This window comes from Zosterops lateralis (genome assembly GCF_965231275.1).
Source record: "Zosterops lateralis genome assembly, chromosome: 4".
NCBI classification, from domain to species: domain Eukaryota; kingdom Metazoa; phylum Chordata; class Aves; order Passeriformes; family Zosteropidae; genus Zosterops; species Zosterops lateralis.
The window spans coordinates 60,040,082-60,062,633 of NC_139765.1; the positions used below are offsets into that span (position 1 = coordinate 60,040,082).

General features: G+C 36.0%; 1 protein-coding gene across 1 annotated transcript in view; it reads left to right on the forward strand.

The window, feature by feature from the left end:
* COG5 (component of oligomeric golgi complex 5) overlaps window positions 1–22,552 on the forward strand; it is a 174,064-nt gene that overhangs the window by 98,510 nt on the left and 53,002 nt on the right. The window contains exons 8-10 of the mRNA XM_083860586.1: window positions 14,705–14,870; window positions 16,005–16,117; window positions 16,212–16,289. Coding sequence (XP_083716712.1) covers window positions 14,705–14,870; window positions 16,005–16,117; window positions 16,212–16,289 — 357 coding nt within the window. The remainder of the gene's footprint in view (window positions 1–14,704; window positions 14,871–16,004; window positions 16,118–16,211; window positions 16,290–22,552) is intronic.

The window sequence follows — 22,552 nt, forward strand, 5'->3', positions numbered from 1 at the left end:
ATACTATATTAATAAACTGAAATGGACAGTAGACAATTTCCTTCAGTTGTCTGTCCCCCACATCTCTGCCTTCTATCAGCTGTACCTTTTCTCCACTGGAGATAGTGTCATTATATTCAAACTGAAATTGTGTGGTTTTCATCGTAACTTGTTTAGCGTGTGACGGTGTTAATAAAAATGTGTATGACATACTAGTGATCCTAGTAGGAACCTATCTGAATACAGATAAAGTACAGTATTGCATACTGAAGATCTGTTTCTGGGAATTCCTCAGAACATGAATTAAAAAAAAAAAAAAGAAATTAGTGAATTTCAGTCATTAAACATTTTGGCAACAGTTCGCGATTTAAATGGCATTTTAATCTTTATTCAGAATGTCTGTCCAGAGAATGAAAGCAACTTTTTTATATTTAGTTTCGTATCTAGAGGTACTAAATTATGTATGTATAACGTAAAAGTGAAAATAATAATTTTATTTTCTCAAAAAGGAAGTATCTAACATCACATGAAACTTACCTAATGCCTACAGAGACCCTGTGCATAATTCTCTTTATCATTTAGTGTGTTTACTTTTTGTCAGTCCATGGTGCTTTATTTACTGGTACATAGATAAGAAAATAAAATTTTTAGCTGACATGCTCAGCTGTCATCTTTTGTCTTCTGCAAGCTGTTACAAATATCTGCATGTTTTTTAATCAACCAGTTAATTAAGAAAAAGTGCTAAACTGCAGCATTTAATCAGATTAATCATTCATATAAATGATAAATCAATTAACATCTCTTCTGATAATATATGTTGTTCAGGTTTTCTCTAGAAGGAAACCAGCTTCCAAGATTGAGAAACTTTTATGCATCTTCCAGAAATTTCCTGTGGCAAGTTTTGTATTTACTACACATTGTTTCCAGGTGTGCATAGCAAAACTGGAGCTGCTGTTCTCTGATACTCTGTATGTTATGTTTTGAGCTGAGGGACTAGCATTTTCAGTAAAAGTTTACCTGAATTTGGTCTGTCTCTCTACTTTAGATGACTCCTTAATCTGTGCTACCAGAATTCCTTACTGTTGCTGTTGCTGTTACCCCACAGCAGCTTTGTGACAGAGGTGAAGTGCCAGCATCTGCACAGGTGAAGAACAGAAGCTGAGAGAGTGAGAGGTGATGCACAGACTGACAGTGTGGCAGACTCCCAGGTCCTGCCATACACAATTTGGGTCGTGGTGGTGGGGAGTGTGGTGTGAGGTACAGCAGTGGGATTCACAAAACCACTTCAGTCTTCTGGGCGAACTAATTGAGCTGAATTAAGCACTTGGTGAATTAAGCACTGAAGATTTGAGATTTGCAGCAGAGATTTGATACATTGATTTGCAGTTAGTGTATCAAAACTGAACCTCAGCACACATTTACAGCTTTTCTAGGCCTGTTTTTGCTGGGATTCACCAGCCACTGTGTTTCCTGAGCATAAATACCTGGGGCTTCCTTCACCAGCCACTACCTTTTTTGAGCATAAGTACCTGAGGCTTCCTTCTAGGCATCACTTTACCTGCACAAGTGATGAAAACAATGAAAGCGCTGGAGAAGTGTTAGAACACTGCAGGAAGTTGGAATGAATGCCAAGGTCATCCTTAGCCTTGAAGGGCTTTGCCTTGTGTCTCATTTGGGAGGGAGTGACCTGCCCTTGAGCACCAGGCAGAACTGGAGTGGTCACACATTGTTGTGGCTGCCAAAGGTCTCAACACTAAGGCAAGGCACTGGGTGATCTTTTAAATGCTTATCATTTACTTGTGCTGACAAGACAATTAGTTTGTGCTTAGGGGTTGGATCTACATAAGAAGGATGGTGTAGACCCAAGGAATGTGATATTCATGGGGCAAAGGGAAGAATAATTGTAGTCTGGTGTGGACAGTGTATTTGGGAAGTTCTGCTCTTGGCTCATTTTGTGAATTTAGGCCTCAGTGACTTGCTGAAAATCATGTCTTACATGGCTGACTCTGAACTCCAGTAAATAGATTTTTTTTTCTCCCTATAACTTAAAACCAGTCTCAAGTCATTGTAAGAACTGCTATTTCACAGACTGTTCCTTTACTGTACTGCTATTATTTCTTACCCAGAAATTCATATGGTTGAAGCTGATGTTAAAAATAAGCTTTCCCATGCTCTGATGATTTAAACCTGAAAAGGGAGAAGAGACAGCATCTTTTAGTATCACTTCCTTTCTGCTGCTGGTCTGGCTGTGATGCAGAGGCAGTTTAGTTAGGCATTCCCCCCGTTCATGCTTTATTTTTTTTTTTTTTTTTTAAATCCCCTTCTTTTGCTACTCAAAGTTATTTTTTAAAATAGAAATATAGAAGGCAGAAGCAGTGATTGCTGGAAGAAGGTACTATGGAAACCTGTCACGACAACAGTTTCAAATGAAAGTGAATCTTTAGCTGCTTAAGAAGTCCGTGTATTTGTCAGACTCTAGTGTCTCCTCTGTGGTCAGAGTTGAAGAGGAAGGAAATGAATGGAGCAATGTTGAGGGGAAAATACATATTCTTGCTTTTTACTTGGGGAAAATGCATTTCTGGGCTCAGCCTTGCAATTAGATATCCTGCAATGAATTTCTTATCTAAGACCTAAAATTTCTCAGTTATGTAATGTATTATAATGCTGTGGTAACAATATTGCCCGTTATGGTTCGTGAGATATGTTTGCTATAAAATCTAGCTTTTAAGTGTTTCCAGATGTTTTGCTGTTTGTTTTTGTGGGGTTTTTAAAGAAGATATAGGCAGATTAATTATTCACAAAGCTCAAAAGAAGGTGGTGCAGAGAGCAATAACCAAATAAATATATTTTTACCATGCTTTTTGGTTGTGGATGTTGATGCATATTTCTCAGATGGAAAATCAAAGCATGATGTGAATGTGTTAGATCCCAAGTCACTTGATATTTGTTCTCTGTCCCCTTGCTAAAGAACACACCATCAAATAAGTTTTGTTGTTATTAGTATAGCATGCAGAAGATGAAAAACGACACAAATCTGGTATTGCTAGTAATGTTAGAACTGATAGATTCACTTTGGTCTGTTTCAGCACTATGCTGATCCATAATAGTGAATCATAATAGTGATCCATCTCTATATCTCTATGAACATTAATGTTTCTGAGTTAAATATTTGGAATGCCAGTGATTAATCATTTAAATATGGCACTTCCTGGCGATATTCCAAAAATGTGAGTTGAAATGCTGAAATATTTTGTCTTTCTGTGGTCACTGAAGTTCCTGGGCATATTTTATAATGTTTGTTGCTGCTAGAAGTATTGGGAAGGAGCATCTAAGAAACAGAGAATATATAAGGAAGACTTAACTTTTTTAAAAAAAATAAATTTAAATGGTGCTGTTCTTAAAGGGTTATAAAGGGAGAGAAAAACTTTTTGGTGGAGAAGTTGCTCTGAACTAGTAAATTAATATTTCATAATGTGGAAATTTAGAAAAACAATTTTTAAAAAATAATTGACAAAGGTTTTATTTTCACATTTTATCTTAAACTTTTTACTGTGGAGTTACAAAGCCTTGACAACAATAGACAGTGGTAGTCTCTTTTGTCCTGTGAGATTCTGATCTTTCAGATTTTGATGACTCTCTGCACATTTATTAAAAGATGTATACTGAATTAGAAACAGATTATGGGATTGTGCAGACTTTGTCTGCTCTGTGATATAGAAAGCTTTATATCACTTTGCCATTGTGCATTTGCCCTATAATAGAGGTAATTTAGGAAGCCTAATGCAATTGATGTCCTACTGTGACATGGTATTTTTATAAGAGTAAAACTCTTCACTGCTCCTAGTCTTTCTAAATGGTTAATCAAAGTAGATTGACAGATTATGTGTCTGGGTTGGCTTTTTTTTTCTTTCTTTTTTTTTTCTTTTCTGTGTAGGTGTTTGTGACTCATAAATGCAGAATTAGACGAAAATCTGTGACTGGATAATGGAGTATTTGCAAGTACTTTATTGCAATTTTCAGTGCAGCACAACAAATAGCCTTCACTTTCCAGTGTTTATTTGTAAGGATTTATTATTGTGTGGCCCTGCTAATCTCATAATTTCTCCTTCTGTTTTTATGATAGTGCAAGAAAGTGGTTTATAAATAGTTTCTGTAAATGGGTATTCCTGAAAATGCATCTGATCTAAACAATATTTTTATATAACTGTCTTTTATGGTAAAGTAATAGGTGAAAATTGAGAAGTCATTAATGTTTTATATCCCTTCACTCTGCTGTGAATCACCACTTAGCTGTTTGCCAAAATCTTTGTATTCTGTTTAGTGACAATTTTATATGAGGATCAGCTGGGTAATTTTTAAATTCACTTCTGGTCCTTTTCTTTGGATATTTGTATCAATTAATTTGACCAGTTGTCAACTAAACATGAAAACTTAATCTTCCATTGTAGATGATGTTTTAAATACATTATTAACATAGATAATGCTTCTTGACGAATTCAGATGGAATTACTGTTCCAAAAATTTTAGGTACAGTAAATTCTAAGGAATTAGTAGCTATGCATTGTGTGTGTGAGGGGGAAAAAAAGTCAGAGTACCTTAGAAAGCTATTAAAAATGACCTTGTGTTTTAGATCTCCCCATTGAGACTAGTTATTTTGAAATATGAAACAATTAGTTTGGTTTCATACCAATTAGTAAATGTCATTTGTGATCACTAAAAAATTACTCCTCATAGAATATCCATCATGAAAACACAGGAATGTTTAATAATACTGAGTTCAGCTTTCTTTGCAGACAGAAATTATTTTAAATTAGAGGCTGTTGCATAGTCTGTTTCTATGTTCTGGTTGTCCATCTGTTTAGGTGTTTTCTCTGGACTGGAAAACTGTCAACCATTATGTCTTAGATAACTCTGACCACAATGAGAAACTGAAACTGCACTAAGACTAGATAATACCTACAAGTGCAAGAATTTATCTGATTCTAGTATTTTTAAGGTAATTAATGCAAATATGATGATTGATGCATCTTTCTGTATGCAGAGAGGCCTGGGTCACTGCTTGAACTGCTCAGCTGTGAAAGGCTTTGTAAATAAAATATACTGTAGGAGTAGAATGAAGGAGACTGGGAACACTGTGTGTCAGTACGGAAACTGGAAACTACATTTAGGAAGGTAACTCCAAAGAGAAAGATCTGAATGGAAAGAGCTGTTCTAAGAACAAGACTGCAGAAGGCTGGAGGGTGGACTGGGGAATGGATAAGGTAGAGCCATGAAATAAGGAAGTGGTGTTTGCATTGCTACAAATGCAGAAGGGTAGGCTAAGATTAGATCTTGTTGAAAACAGTTGAGGTGAGACTGGAATGGGAACCGTAAAGTTTTTTCTTAATCAGACATCGCAGTGTTTTAATTACATGGGTCTAATCTTTATAGAATGAGGTTAAATAAAGTTGTCTTCCAAAGTCCTAGTCCATTGAGATTTTTTTACCAAATTGGTTGAAATATTTCTGATTTGCTTTACGTACTCAAAGGTAAACAGCATATATGAAATTCTGCTAAATTCCAGGGATGCAACTGAGCAGAGAACTGACATGGGCTTTGGCTAGACCTCTGTATAATCCAACCCAGCCTTTTAAATTTTTACTTCATGTATCTGTGTCTCTTCAAAACTAAAGCTACACTGAGGTTCTTTATCTCCAGATAAGATAGTATGTTATTGTTAAACGCCTCTCCCAGACTGTAATTCTATTTGTGGTTTGTACTGTTGACTGTTGATTGTTAGCAGGTTCTGCAATAATGCAATTAGGTGATCCAAGAAGAACATACAAAGCATTAATAAGCCACATCTGCATAGAGCAGAGTGAAAAATATGATTGACTAGCCATGATACTCATCTAAATAAGATAATATAATTCATTTTGCCTCTTTCTCAGGTTAAAAATCTCTGTCTTAATCCTCTCAGAAAAAAAAATCAATGCTTCATCATGTTCTTGATCTGCTACTCAGTGCCACATGAAATTCGGCATTATCGTACATTGTTACATTTACGATAACAAAAAGATTTAAAGCTTTGGATAAGCTTGAAATGACATAGAGAACTGAACAGTATGTGACATTAGAAAGGAGAAATCTTGCATCAAAATACTGCAGTTCTTGTGTGATGAATAACGTTGTCTGTGTGGAAGAAGAGGTGCACTCAGCTACTTATTCTTCTTTTTCACCTCCCTTCTGTCCTGCAGGCAGCACCCCCAGTAAGTTCCCATTTGTGTGAGGGATTCAGAATGCATTGCTGGCTGACAGCTGAAGTCACCGGTGGGGACTGCCTTTTTTCAGTAGCCGAACATGATCCCAATGTCTGTGTTGCAGGCAAAGCTAGACACAGTATTGCTTTTCTGCAGAGGACTTCAGATATTTTCCCTTCATAGTAAAGTTTTTGTATGATACAGCTTTGCCCATTTAGTTTTAAAGGGACTTTTTTTTTTTTTTTTAAGCCTAGAAATATAAAATCTATTTCTCTAAATATAGAATCTGTAAGAAAAAGAGATCAGTTTTGTCATGCTTCTCCCAGTGGACAAATTTATGAGAGGACATTGAAGATGTAGATTGCTGTCAGAGTGTGGGTAACACTACCAGCACTGAAGACATGTTTGGGTGTATACATGAGCTTGCTCTCTCTCAAGCTGGCCTCAGCAAAACTTGATGAAAACAACTGCACAAATGCATTGTTGCATTCTCCAGGAGCTGTAAGAAGCAGTAGGAAGGGAAAATGGAGCAGAAGGAGTGTCTTCTGGCTCATTCCTGAGCAGCCTGGTGTGATAAACCCTCCTTTGAGCAAGCAGGTGGATTAGGGCATCTCCAGCAGTCCTGGCAACCTGCAATTCTTCACCAAATTATCTGCAGACTTTCCTGTAGGTGTGTGATACAATGAATTTGAACTTTGTATTAAGAACAAAAAAATGTTTTAGAATTCTATGCAACAGCAAATCCGACCTTGATGGAGGTCTGTCTGTAGCTGAGTATGAAAATATTAGCTAAAAGGAATTTAAAATAAAATAGCTTCCTAAAGTTAATTCATTTTAAATACTTGAGGGCACTTCAGGGCTGTTGACAATATATGCACAGATTCCAGAAATGAGATGTTGTCACTTACATAGGTAATTATTATCTTGTTGCAAAGACTAGCAGGAGAACACGAAAACCCAGATGGCTTTTGGTAGATATTTAAATCATTCAGAGCATACCATTTAAAGGATATTTTTTCTGAGATGGGATTTTATTTTCTTTTTTGTAAAGAGAGAAAAACATGTTATAACGCTTCAGCAGCTAATTCCTAATGTTAATTGTTAAGACTGAGTTAAAAGTGAAACTTGACATTTCTGTTTTGTAATGGCTTTGTTGAGCCATCTAATAGAGTGAGCACGTACATAATGATATTGTGAGGTGGAAGAAAACATCTGGTAACAAGCTTTTGTCCAAGTATTAGTAATGAGATTTTGTGTCCTTACACTTCTGTTCTTCAGTAATGGGACCTGAATCTGCAAGTCGGGGTTGCACAAGGACAGGAAAGGTGCTGCAGTCTCTCCTTCTGCTCTCTAAACTTCATCAGAAAAGGACAGCTATATTTGTAATAGAAAAGCCACATCTTCAGATGTGAACTGTTTTGTTATCAGTAACGACTTTTACATCAGTCAAATAGTGTAAGAGGTGAGAGAAGAGTTTTAAGAAGCTTGATTTGGCTCAGAAGCCTCCATTTCCATGTTGCCTGACTAGTTTTTTAAATTTTGTATAATTTCTACTCTGACTTTATACTCTTCCTACATTTAAATAGAGCACTGTAGAATAAAATTTGTAATTGTTACGGGCTAGTCAGTCTAGCTGATCTGTCCTCAGAGAAGCCAGATACTTTCTTTGAAATTGCTGTCACGTTGGTAGCCTAAGGCTTGGTAAACTTTGGAACATTGCTTGATGTTTCATGAGATAATTCTTTACAACAGTTCCTGATGCCTTTCTGTCCCATTAGCTCTTAGCCATCTGTTGCTTTGATTACACTATTATGGTGAATAAGTGTTTTGGCAAGCTATTTAGCTGTGTTGAAAAATCTTGTTTCTTTGCTTTCTAGTATTTTATTTCTACTGTTTCTTTTTATTTTTTTTCCCTCCTCAACCTTTGTAGTGCAATGCTTCTTGCTATTTCTTTCTTGTTATTCTAAGAAACAAAAGGCTGACCTAGTTTGAGGACATGATAAGGTTGTTAACTGTACTTTGTCGTTGCTCCCTTTCATGTGAAAGTCCTTCTACTAAAAGAGGTTGTGTATTTCAAACATGGGCTCACAGAAGGTAGATATTATAACCTAACCATATTTAAATGTTTGGCTTTGGGACTCTTGCCTCTTAAGGCTTAAAGTGTTATTTTTTAATCTAGCCAATGTGTTACATCAGTATTGCGTATGATATTTCTATAGCAAATAATATTTTAACCTCTCACTCCTCCCAACACTGCAAAGGCCAAAACAGGAAGATCTGGGATATCATTAGAAAGAAGCCTATATTCTCTGGCCTTACATTGTCAATTTGACCTTTTCATTTATTGCTCAGGTTTTAGAAATGAACAGAGTAAAAGACAGATGGGGTGATAATGAACACAGAGATGAGTTTCCCTAAGAAGGTTCATTTTTAGGAGTAGTGATATATCAGTTAATTTTTTTTTTAGGCATGGACATTTGGAAATGGAATAAAATACTGTTTTTAGACTGAAACTGAATTTCATTGGCATTTAATTTCTACTTTTAGTTTTTTGTTACTTTTTCTGCAATTAAAATAGCTTTAAAATTATTAAAATAATTTTTCTACAGTTAAAATATTGCTATACCTCAAAGCAAGAATTTGAGCCATTCTCACTAAGTTATTACTTCTGCTCAATAAGTCATTTTGTCTTGACTGTGACTTAGGTGGCCAAGAGTTCTTCACTGGTTACCTGCTTGAGCTCTTTAAATTGAACTGCAGCTTTTCCTGGTGTAACTTTTCATTTTTTCATTTCTGGTGTCTGTAAGAGATGACTAAGAGCTGGGTAGCTGCAAGTGCTTGCAAAACTTTCTCAATCACTTGGTCTTAAAGTAGTACTTGTCATTAGGGATAGTAATGTTATTTATGGGAAAATTATTGGAAAGACACAGTGTGTTGTAATGGTAGTGAGAGGGGAGAGGAGGCAAACACTGTAAAGGAACATCTGACTGGGGATTTTTAGCTTCTCAAACGGGTCTTTTTTCGACCTTGTAAAGCTGTGCTGTGTTGTAAATTGCAACTGCTATCTCCTACAAACAAAAGAAGCTGTATGAAGTAAACTTTAAAAAATAAGTGCAATAGTTCCCAATGTAGCAAATCTTCTGTCAAATGAAATTAGTTAATAATAAATGTCAGAGATACTCAGAAGTATAATCTGGAAACTCTATAAGGACTGCAATAGTTTTTTCTATTCCTTGTCAGAGAATGTACATTAGTTTACGAGTTTGGTTATTTCAGTGTTCATCCTATTCTGGGACTGTTGTGCTGATTATTTCTTGATGGTTAGAGAATGTTGTGGTATTTCTTGCTTGCCACATTGTCAGACCACTCTGTTTAAGTGATTCCTGGACTAATTAGTAATTATGGATCTTCCTTCAACTAAGAAATGTATGTAATTATTTTTGAGCTGTGTTACACTTTTACTGCCTATGAATGGGGCATGGTGTGTGTTTGCATAAGAGGTAACGATGTGACAGCACAATGAAATCCCAGCAGTTGAGTTATCTGTCTGTCTGCCTATCACCAGTGAAAATTTTCTATTGGGTTTCTGCCACAACCTCTCCTGAAAAGGGTTGTCATTTTTATGCAGAATGATAAAGATTTTCAGAAATTAAAAATGTTCTGATTTTAATAAGCAAAATAGACATGTCCTTTTATACAGTAGTAGCTATGGAATGTAATTTCTAAGTGAGGGACTAGTCCAAGTTGGCCTTCTCTGTATGTGGTCCTTCCAAACTACTGCAGAAGAGCATTTCCCTGGAGAGCTGTTCTGATTATTGGTGATGAAAGTACTTGTGAAATTTAATTGCATGAAAGATAACAATTAATTACATTTGTAACACTGCTTCTTCATGAAAATAGTAGTAATTGTCTCAGATAGTACTGACCATAAATATTTTTGCCGATTAACACATTTTTGTTTGAGAAGAAAGTTGATAGTCCACAGAGGTGAAAACCCTGTGGCATGGGATCTTAGGGACAGATTTGTACTGGATAAAGAAATAATGATGTGAAGTTCCATAACACAGAACTGGGTAGAGAAGAACAATCCGCATCGTGAATCCTGTACCCTGAAAAGGTGGAGTGTAAGTTTGGAAGCTGTGTTAGTAGCATTTGAACCATTAGTTTTACCTGTATACAAGTTTCTTATTTTTGGTTCAGCCTTGTTCTCAGAGTCTTCCTGTCCCCAAATTAGCTCAGGGTCATCACCACACTGCCTTGTGAGGAGCAGGTTTGCTCGTCTAAGTTACATTACTAATAATGAAAAAGATTATTGCTCTTTCCTTAGCCATGCTTTCAGAAGATTATTCTGATAATACTAGTGTCAATCTAAAAATAAAAAACTACAATCCTGGCCCTTACAAACCAATTGCAATATTGACAGTTGGCAAAACAAAATTGTTTGGTTCCATCCTAGGAGATACTTTCAAGTTAGAAATACAAGATACATTTATTTCAGTCTTTAATGATATTTCTATTTAGCGTTCACAGGGTTTTTATCTTTGTGGGAAAGGAAGTGACCAAATGGGGTTGTGCTCTGAGAATGCCATGCTGGCCTGGACAGCATCTGCTGGGTTATTAAGTCCAGTCACCTGCTCTTTGAAACAATCACATGATGTAATTGTGAAAAAAAAAACCCCACATTCATACTAATGACTGCATGACACTTATTTTTCTACTTGCCTGTGATCTTTTACAGAACCAAATGTAATGGGATGGGATAAAATTAATCAGAAATTATGTCAATAAAATGAATGGTTCTCATTCATAGAGAAAATGAGCCAATACGTCCGGTGTGAACATCTCTTCATAGCTTCTGCTGAATGAGTATCTGTTTTGTAAAAACATAAATTGAAATATCCATGCCTTTTTTTCAAGTGGTGACTGGTATCAACCTTCTGACCAAACTATTTAATCTGTTGTCTGATGAATACTGAGAAACTTTGATGTTTTAAATAATTTATGAGACTTGTTTCATGGTAGAACTAGCATTTAAGCATGTTGGTTTTTCTTTTTTCTTCATATGTTGAACTGATGACTCACTGAGTCTTTTTAAGGTCTTACATTTGTGGAATTTAGTTTCCATGTATCTGTAACATACTATGTTGTGACTTGCCAGATGGAGGAGTGCTTTGAATGGAGGAGGGTATTACTGATGGACTTAATGCCATCTCTCCTTAACTCCCTGATTCATAGTAATTTTTGCAATCTGAAGATTACTGTGGTTAGTTTTTGAGTAGGTAGTGTTGCCCTACACTTTGTGGGGTCATGTTTTTGCTTCACTTATGTATGCTTGTGTTTATGCACTTTGATTATACTGTATTGCTAACATATTACTAAATGCTCTTCTGTTTTCTTTGCCCTCTACTCTCTTGATTGTCATAGCTTCAAGTTTATGGCAAATATGAAAATTCTTTAAAGACAGAAATTCTAAGAACACTTTAAAATTGTCAAGTGTGGTTGCCTGCAGTGGCAGACAACTTGGTTATAAAATACTGCTGATGAACTCAATTAATTCCATCTCAAAAGTAGTTATATTGTTTTCCATATTGTTCCTGGTGGATAGCTATTCTGGATATTATTCTCCCTTTCCTTTTTGTAGTCAGTTGTTTCCTTTTGACTTAAATGCATGCTTTCCTCTTAATAAAAAATCATGGCAGCTTTTCAAATCTCAGAACTGTTCAGCTTTCAGCTTTCTCAGGTAGAAGGAAGATATTAGGGGAAAATTGTTATCAATAAAATCTATTAGTAGTAGCAAATTCTGAAATACTGGCTCTCAAGTTTTTGTCTAGTGTGTATTAATGATAAACAGTTCAATTTTGCCATGTATAAAGTGCCTTAAAGTATAATAATTCATTTCCATCCTGCTTTTTGAAATTTTTTTTCATATAATTTTTGTCCCAAGTGGGGTTTCATTTTTTTAACATATTGTCTAAATCTAGAAACTCACTGTGCATAAAAATTTCCATTCTCTTAGGATTAGTCATAAACCAACAATGGACTGTTACATAGCCATATGAAACAAAAATTGTTTCCTGAGGTGAGAAAATTACTGTATATGAATAAAATAAAATAATACACTTTGTTCTACATTGTCAGGGATTTGATAGGTCTCTAATTCCATACAGGATGAATAAATGAGCTAGAAGCCCTCTGTCTGTGGCCATGTCCACAATTTAAAGCAAATAAGAAATAGGCCACCTGCATAATTCTTGTTCCAGTCTGATTTTAATTTTGGTACTAGATCTGGAAGATACTTTGAGTCAATAACAAGTTTCCAAAATTATGTATTTTGGTTTGAAACTTCTGGCTAAAACCACTTCTTTTGAAATATAGCTCAGGCTCTCTTGGAGTATGTTTTAGTGTCTTTCTTGCCCAGTAGCTGCAGAATTATTTTGCTAAAGTGTGATGTGAGAACTCTAAGATTGGTCTTTTTTCGCCTGCAGTTGTTTGTGCCTGTATTGCCTGTTTGTTGAAGAAAATAAGTATCTGGCCATTGATTATTTAAGGGTGGATAGTGCCCAGCTCACCTTTTGATGCTCTGCTATTTTTTATTGTATTTTTATATTGTTTAAATTTAAAAGAAAATAATATGAACAATAGAGCCTGACTGAAATCTAGTTGAGCGCTCTTATAGTAATAGTAAGGTATTGATTTTGTTTTACTGACTCTCTATGTCGTTTCATAATTGTGTAAGTATTCTGTAAAAATTAGAACAATTTAGGAAAGGCTGGTAATTGAGGTGTGTGTTTTCTATCTTTTCTTCCTTTCAGTTTCATTCTCTTTCTTTCTGCCAGAGTCTTTTCATTCTATTCCCCATCCTCTTCCCATTTATATTTTCTTTCTCTTGTTCAATTCTGTCCCCAAATTCCCTCCTTGCATTATAGTACTCTTCATTTTCTGACATCCCATTAATCTTCCAGTCTTTATGGCTTACTTTCCCACCTCCACAAGCACACCCACAGGATGCTTAGAAATTTTACGGCATACCCAGTTGTCAAAAAACTAAACCTACAAGTCCCAGACCTGTAATACTATGCTGGGAATGCTCATTAACTCCCACACTGTTTGGAAAAAGAAACTGGTATAGTTAGTATAAGGTCTGCAAACCATAATACATGCCTAATGTTCCTTTGCTTTCCACTAAACCTGGGAACTCCTCATTGGAGCTGGGAAAGAAGATGGGATCTGGCTTTCTTTGCTTTAACTGTGGTTTTCATCTTGTAGGAGCCCTAGAAAAAACGGCACAAATGTGCAGCTGTAGGGGTGTGACCTTTAAAACACTGGGTTGGAGGAGAGCGCATTGTTTGCCAACAGATCAGAAAACCTATTGCCATCAGTGGATGTAGCAGCAAGTGCACCCTCAGCACAGCAGCTGCACCATGGCCAAAGCCACAGTGGGCTTTGCAGCGGGAAGTGCTGATGGTCTCAGATGTTTCTGTCCAGTCTGAGTGCCAGCATTTCTGTCAGACCATGTTCTTTACTGCTGGCAGAAGTGACTATGAAAAATGACAAAAGACTGCATCTCTAATGTGTGTATGATCAACTGATTGCCCCCTCCACTAATTGCCTGTGAATGCTAATTAAAAAAAGCAGTATTCAGTGTATGGATGACAGTGCTTAGTTTCCAAAGGCAATAATTTGAGGCTTTTCTCTTGCTAAATAGCACCCATGCCAGTGTTTAGTGTTGCTAAGTGGAATTATCATCAGATTCAATCTTTATCAGAGGTCGCCTAAATAGTGGACCTGGACACTTTTTGGACAGTTTTCACTCCTTTCACTCCCCTGTGTTGAGGCGCTTTTTTTTTTTTCTTTCTTTCTTCCCCCCCCAAGCTTGGGAAATAATCACTGCATTGCTTTATATTTCTTTATTTTTTTTATTCTGCTGTGAGGAAAATGAAGCTATTTTCAGCATTAGAAATAGAAATATAGCAATACAAGCTTAAATTTTGCAGTGGCCAGTAGTAGGGGCTTGACGTGCTTGCTTCTTCTTTTCGTACTTTTTTAAGCTAGTATCACATTTAATTAACTATTTGAGACTAACTGAGAGTAGTGTAACACTGCATGTTAAAGCAATTGTAGCACTGAATACAGCTGTACTGTAACTAACCCCAGAATTACTGGGTCCAGTCACTGCAGTCACTGGTAACCCACTCCAGGCTAGATAGTGCCAGCAGTGCTTCCAGTTCTTTTCTTTCCATTCATATTCAGAGGAAAGCAGCAAAAGGATCTGAGCAAATTGCTCAGAGATCAGAGGAAATCAGTCCTCTCCTTTACCCTCCATTCTCTGTTATGCAGTAGTGATGCCAGTAATTTAAACAAAATTAATTACCAGAATGAATTTAAAAGATGAACTTGCCCACTAAAATGATGTCACATCATGGATGAAACATGTCAATACTAGAGTTAAAGATAATTGTTTTTTTTTAATATCTTCTTTTTTTCAGAATCCTACTCAAGTGGGAACTGCTCTTCAGGTTTTCCATAATCTTGGGACTTTGAAGGATACCATTGCTAATGTGGTGGATGGATACTGCACAGTGCTGGAAGAGAACATAAAAAATGCTTTGGATATCAAAGTGTTGACCCAACCATCTCAAACAGTCACAAGAGGTGCGATACTTGTTTTACAGTGAATGATAACTGATTCTTTTTCATAGGAGTATAGTATGTTATAAAATGGAAGAAACTCTCACATCCAAACCTGTTCCAGTAAAGTTCCTCTGCTTGTTTTAATCAGTAGAGGGTGGGAGTAGGCATATGTCAGAAAAAATTTAATTTTATAACACTTAATATGACAAAATCAGCTCTATCTGATATTTGGCTTGAAGACTTTCCTTTATTCCTCCCTGTCTAACTTGCCCAGTTAGGCAAATTGTCCTCATAAGGTGACAACTTCGTAGCGTTTTCTTAGCCATTTATCATGGAAAGATGACTCCAAATTCTGCTTTCTTTGTATTGGTGGGAGGATTACGGGTTGAAATTATTTGCATTTGATGGAAGAAGCCGGCAACTACATTGTTATGCTTTCGTCAGGTGAAAATTGTTTCAAAGCAGACTATTCAATATGAAGAAATGTTGCACTATTAAACATTTAGTTCTTAGTTAGCTCAGATACCAAAAAAATCCTGAGGAATTGGGTGGGCAGGCAAATTTGAGCTTTGGTGTTACAAACATCCAACTTTTTTTTTTTCAAAAGTCTTGGAACAAGGTGGGGATCCAGAACCATAATCAGCAGCATAATACCAAAGTGTATCCTCTCTCAAATGAAGTGATTGTTTAGAAACCGTGTATCCTTCAGCTGGAATATCACTTTTATTCATCAGTTTGTCTATGCATTTAAGTCTTAAGCTGGTAATAGCTGTATTTTTCACAGCTACTCTCTCTGCCATTTCACTTTGCTCTTACATCCTATAAAACTGCTCACTGGCATTATTGTGGTGTTTATGTGGAATTGCTAGAGTATGTAACAGTCATGAGCATGAAGTATCCTCATGAACTTCAGTGTTTAGTCACCTTCTCAGCTGAGACAACTGAGGCCATTCACAGAGTTCTGTTCTGAAGGTATTTTAGGCTGCCTTGGCTTAAAAAACCCCCTATACTCTTTTTAAAGTAAAAAAGTATCTATACTTTTTTTAAAGTAAAAAAACTATACATCAAAGTACATAGAGATCTTTATTTCCCATACTTTAATTTTCATTTGTGGAAGCTGGAATGTGCTGCTATGTATGTTTAAAAACCGTTTAGGTGCCCCTGGTAGAGCTGCCATGCCAACACCTGGGAACACAGCAGCTTTTCGAGCAGCCCTCTGGACAAACATGGAGAAACTCATGGATCAGATCTGTGCTGCCTGCGGACAGGTACTCTGCACCTAATTCCTGTTTGTCTCATCGTGCAATTTTAGATGTAAGAATTTAGATGACACTTTCCCTCTCAATAAATTCTCTCTTACAGGTGCAGCATTTGCAGAAAGTATTGGCAAAGAAAAGAGATCCTGTGTCACATGTCTGCTTCATAGAGGAGATAGTTAAGGTAAAGTTTTTTGCTGAATATGCTTTAGTAAATCTCTTAAGAAAAATGTGATAAGAGAATGATAAATGTGATAAGTTTGTTTACAATTTTACCGTTCCATAATTTTTTTAAATTAAATTGATGGGAAAGTATTGAAACTCAAACTAACATTGAAGGATATATTTGTGGTCTGTGGGTTATATCCATAGGATGTAAACACGTTCATTTTGTTGTAATTTCTTTTGTTTTCTTTAAAAGGGAGCTGATAAGGCACCACTGTATGGATCATTAATGTCATTCCGTAATACCATGTGATTTGAGTAATTAATTAAATCTGTTAGTTTGCATAGGAGAATGTGTCTTCATCTATCATTTTCAGCCATCTGTTTCTCACTTCTTGACAATTTCTCCCTTGAAAAATAATCATGGCTGTTCTTTTGAATACCTATTATTTTCCATTCATTTGCATTGTTTTTTAATCATATTTGGAATAATTTGATTTATGGTCTCCTTCAGTGGTAGGAACAGGATTACTGAAACTGTCTCATCTACTTTAGTAGAAGAGAACGAAAACAAAAGATGTGTTCCTGCTGACATCTCTTTCCAAGTGTATAACTAGATTTTTAATTTACATGGACTTAATATTTGAAATAACTTAGGGAAGCTCTTCATATGCAAACGTGGTCTTCTCAACAGTGAAAGCAAATAATGAAGGTTAAATACAGCCTTCATCTGTCACTTAAGCCCCGTCTCCTGAAGATCTTGCACAGAGCATCACTTCTCTGTGAGGCACTTCAAGCTTCTCTTTCTGTGTTAGAACAAGCAAACAAATTAGCAAACCACAACAACAAAAAAACAACCCAATTTAAAAAAATCTACAACCCCCCTTAAAAGGTTTATAAACTTTTAGCATATTTTCTTAATTAAATAAAGTTTAATCTGGCAAAAAATATCTATTGCTGACTGGGTGGATCAGCCCTTCAGGGGATCAGCACATTTAGAGAGAAACATAGAAACCTGGAGACAGAGCAGAAACGCTGAGAGGAAGAGTTTGGATGGAAAGGCAGCTTAGGTAAATGATCTGTTGGTGTTCATGAGTGGCTCCTACCCTGTGCCTATGCTTCTCACTTTCACTCTTCCCTCTTGTAAAGCGTCACTTGAAAAGATGTTTTTCAACAACTGAAAACAGGAGTTTTTCCAGTTTTTGAGGCTTATAATAGATGGAGGGCAAAGGAAATACTTTACCCTCTTGGAGACTAAATGAACAGGGAAAATGAGTATCGATGAAGGCAGGGTAAGGAAAAGCTCCTTAGAAAATAACATTTACTGGCTTGTCTTATGCTAAGCATGTTCCATGATTTCTCTGATTACCCTTCCTTCCCTTAAAGTTCATACTGCAGGATTGCATCTAAATGAAAAGTTTTATTTCCCAAATAAAATACATCTATTTCTGCAGTTACCACTGTTCCAATTACTTTGCTCTTTGGTTGGTGTTTTGGTGTAGCATAGTGCCAGGCTGGACATTGTCATTCTCAGTGGGGCAGCTAAGGAGGAGTGATAGATCCTTATCTGATGTTCTGCTAGCAGAACTCTTTCAGCATGGCACAGTACTGCTGATGGCACTGATGCTTGACTTACTTCTTGCCTGAAGTGGTTCAGTACGGCACCGTATTTTTCTTGGACATTCTCAGTTAGACCATTTGTTCTGGTGTCTCTTGAAAAAGGTGTGGCACCAGGCTGCAGATGAGTGAGGTCACACCAGAGTAGAGCTGTTGTTCAGACAAAACCAGACACGTACTGCATGCTGCAGAAATTTAGGAGTGTGAGTACAGATGGCTGTATGGGAGAGTATGAATTGTTTTAGATATAAATAAGAAATTGGAATTTTGCCATTTACTAATGAAGATTCCATCTCATGTTAAGCCAAACTGAAATGTGCTTTCCTCAGCAAGTATTCTGGAGAGGGAGAGAAGTTGGATTTTCTTTATTGTATTCAATTTCATGAATAAACTGAGCAAATGAACAAAACAAACTGAAGGTACTAACATTGCACCCGTTTGCTAGAGCAGCATGCCCACTCCAGAAGATAGGAAAACGAATCATCCACTCTACAGTCTGTGCACTAATTACTGTTACTGATGTCAACATTATTATTATAGTCATCTTCTGCAGCAGCTGCAGTACCACTTTGCCTGTCCATCTGCTTCCTTGTTTTGATTACTGCAGTGCAAGTATCATCCTAGGAAGCATAAGAGAGGAGGAGATCCAGCCTTTTTAAAGCACAAGTCCTTTAATAGCAAGGAAGCTACTTGCCTTTTTTTTTTTTTTTTTTTTTAAGTCATCATTCTCTTTTTCCATTGGGGATTTTTTGTGTCTTTCTCTTCACAGATAGCATTTTTTCTAGTTTTGTATTATGATCTCAAACACGTGCTTTCCGGCTATCTAATTACCTGTTACCATAATAATATTTAGTAGGGCTGTATCATGTTGTATCAAAAAATGTAGTTTTAAAAGCACCAGCTAATTAATTAAAGGATTCACGAAAACTCTGGGTTTTTAAAAAAAAAAAAAAGAAACAAAACCTGATAGATGAAGAAACTGAAACAGAACTTGGAAAATTTTAAATATTGCAATTCAGCAAGAGGGCAGTGACAACACCTGCATCTTTTCCACCCTATGGTTTCTCCTACACAATTCCCTTCCAATTTTTACCTGCTTTAGATGTGGCCAAGAGTTCAGTAACAATCTCAGGCTTACGTAAGGATCATGGAAGAATCTGGACATTAAGTTTATACTGCACATTTTTTCACTCCATCCGTTTGCAGATCTAGATTGCGGTATTTTTCCTTTGTTGCAATATGAAATTAATGCAATTCTGAAAAGAAATCATGCACTCATAGTACCTTCTAAAAATGGCTTCATTTCATACTAGTCATGAACTATAGATACATTATTAATGTTTACATATTTAAATTACAGATTTAATTTTTAAAAAAATCTATTAACTGTTTAAAGGAGAAGTACAATTGAATGGACATTTTGTGGGTTTTATGTAAGGAAAAAAGGCCTTTAATGACTAGATTTTAGTTGAAGAGGGCTAAAAGAATTCAGAACTCATGGAATTCTGAATTCTAGTTTTGGGGAAAATGAATAGAGCTTTCATTGCATGCATTTTTTAAAAGGTAGGGTTAATGCTATCATAATGTTACGGGTAAAAATTAAAATTACAAATAAGATTCAAATAGTGTAAATTCGATATTTTTGTTCACCTGATGACTGGTTATTTATATCACTTCTTTCAGTTGCTTAATTCACCTTCAGAGAGCTAATGGGTTACTTCAGTTTATTCTGCTTTATTGCTTCTCTCTTTCAATGTGTTGTGACTAATCCTTCCTCAGCTGTTGTAATGCCTAAACTACAATTGACTTCAGTGTAAATCGCAGCCCAACATATCTTTCTGTGACAGCCACCTTCCTAATTAGAGATAAGAGTCCCTCTTAGCCCCTTGTAAAAGAGTTGAAAATGATCTTTGATCCTCATCTATTTTTGGTCCTTCACTCCTACACAGGCATCGGGGAACAGTTCTGCAAAGAGAAAAGCAGCTTGAAAAGCAGCAAATCATTTTTAAGGAGGGTTTGGGGTGGTCAGTAGAAAGGGTGAGCTAGGGGTCTCTCCACTGGGCAGGAAGGTACAGGCAGATCTGCCCTTGCTCGCCTTTGAGTGTCCTGATTGCAACCAAGGCACATCACAAACCCTGTCATTTACGTAAGTCTCCGGGTAAAAAAGTGAACTGAGAGTTGTAGGGAGTGTTATTATGTACTTTGTGGAGGGCTCTTATCATTGCTTCTGCTGATGAATGTTTGGTGAGTAAGCAGGCTTTTTTCCTGAGTTGTCAACACTGGCAATATGAGGTGTTAACGATACAGAAAGAAATGTCCTCATCATTACATAAGATAAAGAAAATAAATGGAAAATATAGATGTTTATTGACAGAGCGTACTTATATTTCACCTTCTTATTTCTGTTTCCCGTCCAAACTTGTTAAAAAATGTTGCTGCTTTGAAATTATTCACCTCTACCATCACATACTCACTTTCAGTTGACCCAGTTAAAAAATAATCCCAAGTGGAAAAAATTGAGAAATAATCTAATTATTGTCTTATGTGAATTCAGAAAATAGTATGGTTTTCACCAATTATTACAAGTATATGATTTATTTTTCCATATTTTTTGTAGAAGCAGAATTGGATTACTTGCACATCATTTCTACTGTGATTTCTGTTTGTTATTTAACCAATAATGAGGTACTTTGTGAAGATCTAAACACAGGTGGATGAACAGGTTTTTGGTTCCCAAAAGATTGAAGACGCTTTTTGTTTCAGATCTACAAATTGCCCTGCTGAATTCACTTGCAGGATTTTTGAGGACTCTTAAAAAGCCAAGAAGATCATACCAGTTAAAAGTCACATTTCTCATTTTGAATGGATCTGTGTGCCCAGACAGCCATACTAAAAGTAATTTGATTCTAATTCACATGGGAGGGTCAGAGCCTGTGCAATGGTTTTCTAATGACACTACGATTTCTGTAGAACTTTAATTCCGTTTCTCTGACAGAAATGTGCAGCTGTGAAGAAAAGAGATGGTGTGGAAATTGTGCGGGTTAGTAGGTAATAATGACCTTTCTTCTTTTTCACTTCTTGTTTGGAGGTGTTTGTGCAAATTGCAGATCAGTGATGACTGCAAATTATTAAGTCAGTTGGTTTTTCAGTCAGCTTGCCATTGGAAAAGAAATACATTTACCAGAAGTGCCGCCTTTTATCATCATTCTTGTCAGTCTTACCTGAACAGCTCTGGGCTGAGTGGACATGGTAACGAACCATCCTTTCATCCTTGGAGGGGATATGGAGTAGTCAAGGTGAAAGCATAGTTTGAATTGAAGCTGTACATACTAAATCACTTCTCTGGATGGAAGAAAGCTGTCAAATCCCTGGGGTAGTTACTGGCTTTTGAACACTAAGTTCATTTATTTCCAGTTGATGAATATCTTGCAGGAATATGGAAGGATTAATTAATGTTTTAAGTAGTTTTGAAGATATAGGGCACTGTTTAATATCTAGGTATTTTTGTTCCTTACAAATTGATTTTTCTGAGGAATCACTTAAGAATTCCAATGTTCTATGAAATGCACAGTCTTAACTTTATTTTCTAGTCAAGAAGGTTTTTGAGAAATAAAGCAAGCCAGCTTTTGTTTCTTTTTGTCACCTACATAAAGAGACCTTTTTAAAATGTTGCACTACAGGAAGTCTAGAAACTGTTACACCTTGGATATAAACTGATCAACCCAGTGTAATGAAATTCTGTGCCCTGCAGTAAAACAAAAAAAATCAAGGTCATTTTTAAAATCACAGTGTCATTTATTGTCATCTCTGCACCTGTAATGTATAATATAAACAACATTAGAAATTTAAATTCACTTTTATTTTAAGAAATTTAATCCTGACTACTTTAAGGATGTAGAAAAGGGTCATTGAAAACACATTCAGAATTTGTCTTTTTTTTACTGATTAATTGCACTACTGAGGATGATGGCTTTTTGTTCACAGTCTAACATTTGGCAATTATGTTGCTATAGAAATAGTGCAAATGGATTTCCGTATTTCTGTCCCATAAGACCTTGCTGTTCAAAATTGTTAAATCATTTGCATTGTTGCTTTATTGGTGGAAAAAATATTTAGACTGTCCTTTAAACGTCTTCTGTTTTTAGAGCAACATTCACAAGTCCTGTATTTCTCCATGGCGGAGCGTTTGATTACAGATAGAAAACACTGTATGTATTAGTATGCAAAGCCTGATTTCAGGAGCCTGCAGCAACTAGCTGCATGGTAATATTCACTATATTGTTTTACATTTCAAAGAGGCTTCACAATAATGATGTTTTTCACATTCTATTCAATGTATCAAAATTTCTACAGGGAAAAAGAAGTTGGAAGTGGTTGTCATGAAGTGAGAGCCAGTTTAGAATCAGTGGGTCAGATTTATTATTTGAATGTTAAAATAGCTATTTTAGACACACACAAATATGATAATTCACAGATGGGAAATTATACTCATTAAGTTCTAAATTTACAGTGTGGAGGAAAGAGAGACATTTATAAAAATAAATACATGTCCTTTCAGCATCTTCTTACATTCTTGTCTCATACTGAAGAAGGGAGGTACTTTCATTCTCATTCTTTGAATTTAGATTTAATGTCATATACTAAATAGTTACAATAAGATCAGAG